The sequence below is a fragment of the Hypanus sabinus genome, chromosome 7, assembly GCF_030144855.1.
Source record: "Hypanus sabinus isolate sHypSab1 chromosome 7, sHypSab1.hap1, whole genome shotgun sequence".
NCBI classification, from domain to species: domain Eukaryota; kingdom Metazoa; phylum Chordata; class Chondrichthyes; order Myliobatiformes; family Dasyatidae; genus Hypanus; species Hypanus sabinus.
The window spans coordinates 96,939,281-96,949,407 of NC_082712.1; the positions used below are offsets into that span (position 1 = coordinate 96,939,281).

At 48.4% G+C, this 10,127-nt stretch overlaps 1 protein-coding gene across 1 annotated transcript; it reads right to left on the minus strand.

Annotated features, from left to right (window-relative positions):
* Positions 1 to 3,290: 3,290 nt before the first annotated feature.
* LOC132397510 (zona pellucida sperm-binding protein 3-like) lies at positions 3,291 to 9,856 on the minus strand. The gene is made up of 9 exons (XM_059976340.1): positions 9,494 to 9,856; positions 9,261 to 9,376; positions 9,080 to 9,180; positions 8,404 to 8,578; positions 8,209 to 8,326; positions 7,708 to 7,799; positions 7,531 to 7,637; positions 3,526 to 3,675; positions 3,291 to 3,442 (listed from the first exon to the last, which is right to left on the minus strand). The coding sequence occupies exons 1-9, from the start codon at positions 9,854 to 9,856 to the stop codon at positions 3,291 to 3,293; spliced, it is 1,374 nt and encodes a 457-aa protein (XP_059832323.1).
* Between the last annotated feature and the right edge of the window lie 271 nt (positions 9,857 to 10,127).

Consider the following 10,127-nt stretch of genomic DNA (forward strand, 5'->3'; position numbering starts at 1 on the left):
ACTTCCGCCTCCGTAGACAGCGGCGCCCGCGGCCGCAGGCGGGAATGCACGCAGGAAGTTTGGCGGTGCCGGGCTTGGAGACTTAGTTTCCGAGGGAATTAGAACTTATTTATGAGGGGAGATTAAATGGAATATTGTAAAAGCATGGATTTTAAGTCACTTGTGGAAGGGATGATAGGCGGGCTTTGAGAGCTCTCAGCCCGAGACAGAAATCCTCGCCAAGATCATAAAATACCTATATTAGCATTTTTGAGCTTTAACTCATGGTATTACAGGAAAGATTCTTGCATGGGTTTGGCAGTGGCTGACTGGTGGGGGGACAAAGTGTGGAAATAAAGGGAGCCTTTTCTGGTTGGCTGCTGGTGACTTGTGGTCTGTGTTGGGACCGATTCTTTTTACATTATATGCCGATGATTTGGATGATGGAATTGATGGCTCTGATAGGTGGGGGGGTGGAGGGGCAGGTAGCGTTGAGGAAGTAGAGAGGCTGCGGAAGAACCGATTAGGAGAATGGGCAAAGAAATGGCAGATGGAATATAGTGTATAGGGAAGTGTATGGTCATGCACTTTGGTAGAAGAAATGAAAGGGTTGATTATTTTCTAAATGAGTGGATGGTGGGGGTGGTCCAAGAGGGCACAGACTCAGAATAGAGAGGTGTCCTTTTAGAATGGAGATGAGTAGGAATTTCTTTAGCCAGAGAGTGGTGAATCTGGAATTCGTTGCCACAGGTAGCTGTGGAGGCCAAATCTGCATGTATGTTTAAGGCAGAGGATGATGGATTCTTGATTGGTCAGAGCATGAAGGGATACGGGGCGAAGGCAGGCGATTGGGGACTGAAAGGAAAATTGAATCAGCCGTGATGAAATGGCGGAGCAGACTCAATGGGCCAAAAGGCCAAATTCTGCTTATGGTCTTATGCTTAAGGTCAAATATCTTATGGTCTTATAACTTGAAGGCAGGGGCTCCAGGTTTGTAATCTCTCTGCGCTAGCAAGGTAGGAAATAGTCCTGTTGAATGCATGGCCAAGGAACTGGTGCAGGAGGGAAGGTTTCGGATACATGGATCACTTGGTTGTCATTACTGCACAGTTTGGGGAACAGCTGTGGAGATTTGTAAACTCAACCCTCCCCACCAGCGAGGACATTTCCAAAAGGCAACAGATTAAACAGATGGAGGGTCTCAAACATCGACGGCTTGTTCCTCTCCGTAGAGGCCGCCTGACCTGCTGAGTTCCTCCAGCATTTTGTGTGTGCTGCTCTGGATTTGCAGCATCTGCAGAATCTCTTGTGTTTATCTTCATAAGGTGGCGTCCGTCAGTAAGGGCCCTCACCATCCCAGATGCCCCAGAGAATCAGATCACCTGGTGTTGAGATTGGTCAACGGAGACTTCTGCTTTTTGGGCCTTAACCACTTGTGGATTCTCCAATGAGCATTTCATTCAGCTGAAGGAACGTTTGACAGAACAGGGTTCCCGGAGACCCTCAGAGGGGAACATCTCCCCTGGCAATGGATGTTCACAACTGGTGCCGCCCAACAAACGATACAAGACCAAGCCCTGGTGGGACGGGAGGTTAGAATACTGATGCCTTTGAGGTCAGAGGCTCAAAAATAGCTCAGCCTGGGGTTCGAGACCTGTCTCTGAGAAGGTGCGGAAGAAGATCTTATTCTAGCTACCCTCCTTCCCCTCCCAACGCCTTCTTATTCCCCTTCTTTTCCAGTCCTGAAGAAGGGCCTCGGCCCGAAGCATCTACTGTTCATTCATTTCCATAGGCACTGCCTGACCTGCTGAGTTCCTGCAGCGTTTTGTGTGCGTTGCTTTGTTTTGTTATTGAAGTTCTTGCCCTGTGAACGCTCCACTGGCACTGGACTTGAGGGCTGCCCCCAGCACATCCTTAGCTTGCGTTGGTTGTTAACGCAAACAATGCATTTCACTGTACAGAACTGTGCAAAAGTCTCGGGCACAGTTAGGGCGCCTAAGACATTGGCACATCACTGTAGTAATTTAATGTATTGCACTGTACTGCTGCCTCATTTTTAAAAAATCATGACATATGAGTGATGATAAACCTGGTTCTGAAATGAGTCTCCAAGGTGGACTGAGTGGGAAGCGAGCGTGGAGAGGGAAGGGAGCAGGAAGCACCAGAGAGACATTCTGTAATGGTCAATAAACCAATTGTTTGGAATCAAATGATCTTGCCTGGCATCTCAGGACTGGGTGTATCTGCACCTACAGCATCCCCTGCCCCGGCACTCCTCTGCCACCTGTCCCACAACCCTCCCATGGTACTCCATCCTCACCATCCTCAACACCTTTGCTCCCGTCAGATATACAACAGCACTCTCTGCTCCTCGTTGCCACTTACAGAACTATTCAAAAGCCTTAGGCACCCTAGCTGAATACTTGTATACGTCCTGAAGACTTTTGCACAGTGTTGTGTGTCAGTGCTGATGAGAGAAGGAAATGAATCGGATTTACTGGAAGAGATAAGAAGCAAATCAGCAGAGACTTTTCAGTGAAACATCAGCTCCAGCTTTGCCTGCAATTGTTCAGCCACGGATTTGTTCAACAGTCAGTCAGCTCCCAACAACCATGAGCCCTTGTTCACAAGTTAGAAAATACACAAAAAAAAACAAACGCCGGTATCCGTCCCTCCACAGGATTGTGATGAATAACATGAAAAGGTGAAAACTGATACAAGCCGTCATTTGAATGAGGGACAGATTTGTTTGTAAGAGGGAAACAAATGTCAAACTTCTGATTTTAATAAGACGGGGCTTGCTTATATGTAGGAGTCCATAAGTTAGGTATTTGTGACTCAGGGGTGACCTGTCTAGTTTAGCTAGGACAGTCTGGCCTCATGCAATTAAGAGACAACAGAAAGATACCAGTAAATTAATGATCTTTTCCGAGTGTTCGTGGTTAATATTACCAAGATGTTTATTCAACAATAATGTGGACTTCGGTTTCTAATTCAGTAACTTTACCACATAGAAGTGTAAGGTGAGGTTGTCCTGACATATTTGGACAAAGCAGGCCCAGGGGAGAAAAGGTTAAAATGTAGAATACACAAACCTGTAATAAATAGCTCTGGTTGCTGGAAACAACCAGTGATACGGCTCAGTTGTCTAAACCCACAAAGTAGCGCTAGCCAGAGTTCAATTCTTCTTACAGAGCTTCAGGACTGAAGTCAACAAATGTTCAGCCAGGGGGTTGCCCCTCCCCCACTGATTGTAGACATTTCTTCACAAAAGAATTCAACGTTCAGTATTCCAGACTTGGCCATTGTTGCTAAACAGAGAATCTGGTCAGTTTGTGATTTAGATTGAGGAAGGTTAGAGCCCCACAGATGACAATTCCTCCAACTAGCAGCACAGACAACAGGAGAGCTATAACCGCCACCAGTACCACTGAAATCAGCAGCGTCTTGGTGGCCACTTCACCTGCAGGAAAACAGGACAAAAACAGGTCAGTCTTCCAGGGAAGAGAAGACAAGGGTAGTACAAGAGGAGAGTTTAGTTCTTACCATGCCAAGGAGCCTCTTCCATATGGGACATGTTCTGGCTCCCCAGCCACACCCTGGGAACAGGGTCTTGGAGACTGGCAGACAAGATTTCCAGCGGTCCGATCTGAACCTCTCCTTCCATCTGCAATTGCTCATCCTCAAACTGAGAGGCTATAAAAGAAAAAGCAAAAAAGGCTTTGTTTACTGGACTGAGGAAACTTTCTTAAACAAGAGCCTGAAGGGTTGAATTTCGGATTTGATGGGATTTTTCCTACTGTGGGGAAATCTGGAATGTGAATCACTTTAATTGTAAGAAGTCAACTATTTAAGATAGCAAACCGAAATCCACAAGACATAGGAGCAGATTTAGGCCAATAACCTGCCCCACCATTCAATCACGGCTGAGTATATTCCCTCTCAGTCCCTTTCTCCCTGTAATCTAACCAAATAACTGTCAAGGCCCACTTTAAATGTACCCAATGACAGTCTGCACAGGTATCTGTGGCAATGAATTCCATAGATTCACCACCCTCTGGCTAAGGTAACTCCTTCTCATCTGTTCTAGAGGGACCTCCAATGCCCTTTGGTCCTAAACTCCGCCACTATTGGCAACATCCTCTGCATGTCCACTCTGTCTAGGCTTTTCAATATTTGGTAGGTTTCAGTAAGGTGCCCCCTCATTCTTCTAAGTACATTCTTCCAGTGCGTACAGGCTCAGAGCCATCAAACAGTCATTGTATGTTAACCCTTTCATTCCTGTGATCATTCTCATGAACCTCTTCTGGATCCTCTCCAATGCCCGCACATATTTTCTTAGATGAGATATTGCTCACAATACTCCACATGTGGTCTGACCTATGGCCTAGAAAGCCTCAGTACGTAGTGGGAACAGGGAAGAAATTGCTGCGGCCCCAGCAAAGATAATAGCCAATGAGGGTGGCTATTGGGCCTCAAGGGACAAGGACAAGCCGGGGATCTATGGTCCATCACTGGTGGAAGAGTTACTTGAGGGCTTCTCAGAGATAGGATCTACCTGATTTGGAAAGGCAGGGACCTTAGGGATAGTCAGTGTGACTTAGTGCATGAGAAGTTGTCTCAATAATTTGGGCGAGTTACATTTGAAGCGATGACCTAGTGGATAGGTGAGGGCAGGGTGGTAAAGATTGTCCATGTGGACCTCAGCAAGGTCTTTGATGAGGTCCTACAATGAGAAGCTGGTCTGGAAGATTAGATTACCTGAGATCTAGGATGAGCAGCCTTCTGGATATGAAGTTGACTTGGTGGTAGAAGGCAGAGGGTGCTAGTGGAGGGATGTTGTTCTGATTGGTGGTCTGTGACCTGTGGTGTGCTGCAGGGATCAATTCTGGGTCCACTGATGTCCATCATCTATATTAACTGGCAGTATGATGAGGGTAACTCTTTACAGTGTCAGCAGCCCAGGTTCAATTCCACCCCGTGACCGCGTGGGTTTCCTCCGGTGCTCCAGGTTCCTCCCACAGGCCAAAGTTATACAGGTCAGGATCAATAAGTTGTAGACATGCCACATGAGGCATGGGAACACTTGTAGGATGCCCCTCAGACCAGACTGTGCTGGTGGTTGATGCAAACAATGTGTTTCACAGAATGATTCAACGTGCGTGACAAATACAACTCTTTGGATGATCTTTGAACTAATGTCTTTTTGGATGAGAATGTACTTTAGGTAGCATAGTTAGCTTGTTTGCAGATAACACCAAAAGTGGCGATAGTGAAGTGGACAGTGAAGGTTGTCCAAGATTACAATTGGGTCTTGATTGACTGGGAATGCGGGTCAAGGAATGGCAGATGCAATTTAACTTGGACAAGTGAGAAGTGTTGCATTTTAGGAACACTTTTAGTAATAGACTAAGACAACTGCACTGCTCCGAATAGCATTACATGAAGATATTCTTACCCTTGGCCATTAGGCTCTATAATGAGTCAACCTATAACTGAGGAAGTGATGACCCCCTCCTGTTAGACTGCTTGAGGTAACTTATTTTTATTCTTTCTTACTTCTCTTCTGATATTTAGATCTCTACATTTGCAGTGCTACTGTGACACCAATTTCCTTTGGGATCAATAAAGTACCTATCTATGTCATGTTGCAATTGTACGAGTTATCAGCAAGACCACACTTGCAGTATCGTGCACAGTTTTAGTCACTTACCCATGTTGGAAAGAGTACAGAAATATTTCACAAGGACGTTACCGGTGCTGGAGGGCTCGAGTTACAATCAGAGATTGGAACTGTTTTCCCCTGGAGTGTCAGAGGCTAAGGGGTGACCTTAGAGGTCAGTAAAATCACAAGGAGACAACTATTGTTGGCAGAATCTCGGATGGTGACGAGCAGGCATACAGCAGTGAGGTAAATCAGTGGCTGAGTGGTGTCGCAACAACCTCATACTCAACATCAGCAAGACCAAAGAGTTGATGGTGGACTTCAGAAAGGGCAAGACGAGGGAACACACACCAGTCCTGTGGAAAGGGTGAACAAATTCCTGGGTGTCACCATCCTGAGCTCAATATATCGATGCAATTACGTTTGTACAAAGAAGGTACAACAGCGGCTATATTCCATTAGGAGTTTGAGGAGATCTGGTACATCTCTAAAGACACTGAAATTTTTACAGATTAACCATGGAGAGCATTTGAACTGGCTTCATCACTACCTGGTATGGAAGAGTCACTGCACAGGATCAAAATAAGCTGCAGAAAGTTACGAACACACAGTTCTATCATGGGCACCAGTCTTCCTGTCATCCAGGACATCTTCAAGGGGCGATGCCTCAAAAAGGTGGCATCCGTCATTAAGGATCTCCCCCTCCCCCCCCCCCCAATCACCCAGGACATGCCCTGTTCTCATTGCTACCATCAGGAAGGAGGTACAGGAGCTCGAAGGGACACACTCAATGATTCAGGAGCAGCTTCTTCACCTGTGCCATCTGATTTGTGAATGCACATGATCACTACCTCACTTTTCCACAACTTATTTAATTTGACTATTTTAATATACATCTACTTTCTGACATTTGGTTATCATTTTTGTAGTGCAGCCACATGGCACACGTTGGTGATATGAAACAACTTCTGAGACAAGACTAATAGTCTTCTCCAAGGGTCAGCAAGTCTACACTGGAGGGTAGGGGTAACATTTAAGTGGGACCCAAGGAGCCAGTTTTCCCACTACACACAGGGTAGTGGGATTGTGGAATGGGCTGCCAGCAGAAATAGTAGAGGTAGATGCGATGACAACATGGGCATGTACGTGGATAGGAAAGGCTGAGAAGGATACAGACAAGGGGGATTAGCTCAGTTAGGCAGCCTGGTCAGGGTAGACAGGCTGAGCCACAGGGTTGGTTTCTGAGCTGCAAGACCCCGACTGTGCTCAGAACTCTCAGTGGAATCTGAGCCGAGAATATTGTCACGGTAGGGTGCCCCAACAGGGATGCAGAGTCCAGACAAGAGCTGGAGCAGGGCCAGCTTCTGCTCCTACACGGCCCCGGAGTACCACACCAAGCCACATCAGGTGACTGCGTTCCAGCTGGGACACCTGGTCAAAGGCATGTGGAAGGGAGCAGGTGGGTTTGACCAGAGATTCCAACAGTGAGCACACATATTTGGGGTGGCATGGTTTGTAGCGGCAGGTATGATGCTATTACAGTGCCAGTGGCACCGTTTCATTTCTCTCTGCTCTCTGTAAGGAATTTATATGTTCTCCCCATGACCGTGTGGGTTTCCTCCGGGTGCTCTGGCTTCCTCCCACATTCCAAAGATGTAGGGGTTAGTAGGTTAATTGGCCATGTGCATGTAATTGGGGACACGTGGGCCAGTTACAGTGGTGCATCTCCAGGCAAATAAAACAACCTTAAGTGAAGGTCAGTAGTCCAGAGGTCCAGAACTAGTTTGTAGGGCTGGAAAGAATTAGAGGGTTTGTGTGGTGATGAGCAAATTTAAGATATTGATCACAGGGCAGGGTGCAGCTTGGGACCATTCCCCGAGCATTACCTAGTGTGTTCCATCCCGAGCCAGTACTCCACCTCCTCCTGCCTTCCCCGCAGTTTCCCCAGTCACAGCACGCACAGATGCCAGCAGGGCCTTCCACCGGAAACCACCTGAAAGCAGATCAGAACCTGAGAAACTCCCCTCCGGTGAGCCACTGATGGAGAAAATGGGAACTCTTACCGATTGGCTGCCTTCTGGAAGGTGCAGGCCTTGTTGGCAGAGTCAGCTCGTGCATCTATTGCAGACACTTTCAGGCGGCAGGTGATGAAAATCTGCAAGGCACGAACACACACGTCAGGCTCTCAGATCAGTCCCATCTTCACCGATACCCCAGAACTCAGCAGAGCGGTCTGGTGACAGGGGCAGCAGATGCTGGAAAGCTGGAGCAGCACAAAATGGTGGAGGAACTCAGCAGGTCAGGACACATCTACGAAGGGGAATGTTGGGCTGGGACCTTTTGCCAGGAGGCTCAGCCAGGAATATTGATTGTGTATTCCTCTCCGAAAAAAGCAACTATATATAGTAACATGTAAATATGTACTTTGATAATAAACTTAATCTGACAGCTTCAAACCACTCCCTTCCTGTCACCAACTCTGCTGTCAATGAAGTCCATTACTCACTAATACCATCAATATCCCTCAGACCCTCCCTTGAACCCCTGCAGGCTCCCAAACTTACAGAGCTACCAGCTTCAAGGAGCCGAAACGTATCGAGCCTCATCTGGAGCTTGTTGGGATGTGCTCTCGGCGACACGAAAATGGACAAGGAGCCGGCAGATCTGCTATCCAGCAGGCAACTGAAAGTAGAGGGGAGTCAGTGTGACAACGAGATCGGTTCACGGGCCATCGCGCAGTGCCAGCAGCGGGTCCTCACCCGTTGAAGCCCAGGAGGCGGCGCCTGAGAGTAGAGTCCTGATCCGGAGTTGGTGTCGCCACACAGCTGTCGATGTACAACCTCACAGGGAGGCATTTGGCACTCACGGAAGCTTCAATATGGATGAGGTCACCCAGCTGGTATCTGCTGGAGGAACGCTCCTCACGCCAGTTGTCTAGGGAAAACACCGGACAGCAAAACAGTGAAATGCAGCGTTTGCGTTGACTGCACACATGAACTTAGTGTGTGCTGAGGGCAGCCTGCAAGCACTGACTTAGCATGTGCAACGTGCTTACCAAACAACACAAGCAGCAGCAACAAAATAAGCCACATTCCTCCCTCCCTCCCTCACAAGCTGCCCTCCTACCCCAGGACAGTCCACTTTCGGCCTAAAGCAGACCTGGGCACCCGGTGGCACGGCCATCAGGCCTCGACATCCGACCGACCTTCAGGCTTCATTATTGCTTTTGACTCCAGGATTCACTGATGGCAGTGATGAGGGCCCCCAACTCCAGGCCTCAGGCTTCAGACTGTCCGATGGCCAGAACTCTGGTGTCACTGACCCACCTGCCCAGGGAGTCTCCTCCACTTGGCATCATCTTGACCGTCCATGGTTAAAGGTCCCGCCCCCACACCACAAACCCTCCAAACCAGCTGCCACCGACTCGGGCCTTACCACTCATGAGATGCAAAGAGTACCGTGGCGATGCCCATTTAGACCGTGGAGAGCTCAATGGTGTCCAGCTAAGGCCTGTTTGCTTGTCACCAATCACCTTCCTGTCAGAAAAAGAAACAAAAGTCAACTCCCCACTCTCCATCTTGCAAGCAGGATGAAGAGCGTGTGCACATGGCGTTACCTGGGGTAATAGCACTCAATGCCAGCTATAGCCAGACTCGATCTCACAGCAGCAGATGCAGCTGCCCTCGGCCTGTAGTACAGGTGGGTGGAATAGACTAGCTGATGCTCAGAGACCTGAAACATATGAAAATTGGTCTCAGGCCCTAAAACCGAGTGTAGAGGCAGAAACTAAAGTGGGGGTAGGGGTGGGGCTGGGCACGTTGGAGGGAAAGCACTTACTGAGATCCTCACCTTTCTCAGAATACCACATTCAGAGAGGTTGGTGTAAAAGAGCACCGTGTCCGTTTGGGGGTCTGCCCACACAGAAGAACAACCTGTTGCCCCCAGCCTCAGCTCCACGGCCTGAACAAGGCTCTCTGTCCCGAGCATCACCATCACCAGCAGCGTCTGTTCCCCACACCAGGCGGTGATAAGCTGCGAGGGGGAGGGGGAGGTCATCGACAGGGGAGATTCAGGAGCCCAGCCCCCTGCAATCCGGGCAGGGACACAGACAGCTCTAAATCTACTCAGCAGTGTCTGCGGGGGCCCGGAGTACTCCTGGTGGTCCGTGAAAACTGCCCCTGCTGCAAACAGCAGCAAAACCAAAAACAGCATTACTGAACCTCCTCCTCACCCAACAACGACTAAACAAAAACTTCAGCAGCCCTCGTCTGCTGGTTATGATTATTTCAACCCTAAACAAGCCACTTTGATTCTGTCCAATGAGAAGGCTCAAAGAATCCTAGATCAGTACAGCCAATTACACCGGTCACATGAATGTCTGATACAGGTCCTTGTGCCACTAACAACAGGCCACTATCAACCTACACAAGGACTGCCCTGGGAGTGCCAAAGACTGGGTGTGAAGGGGATCTTAAACATGTTT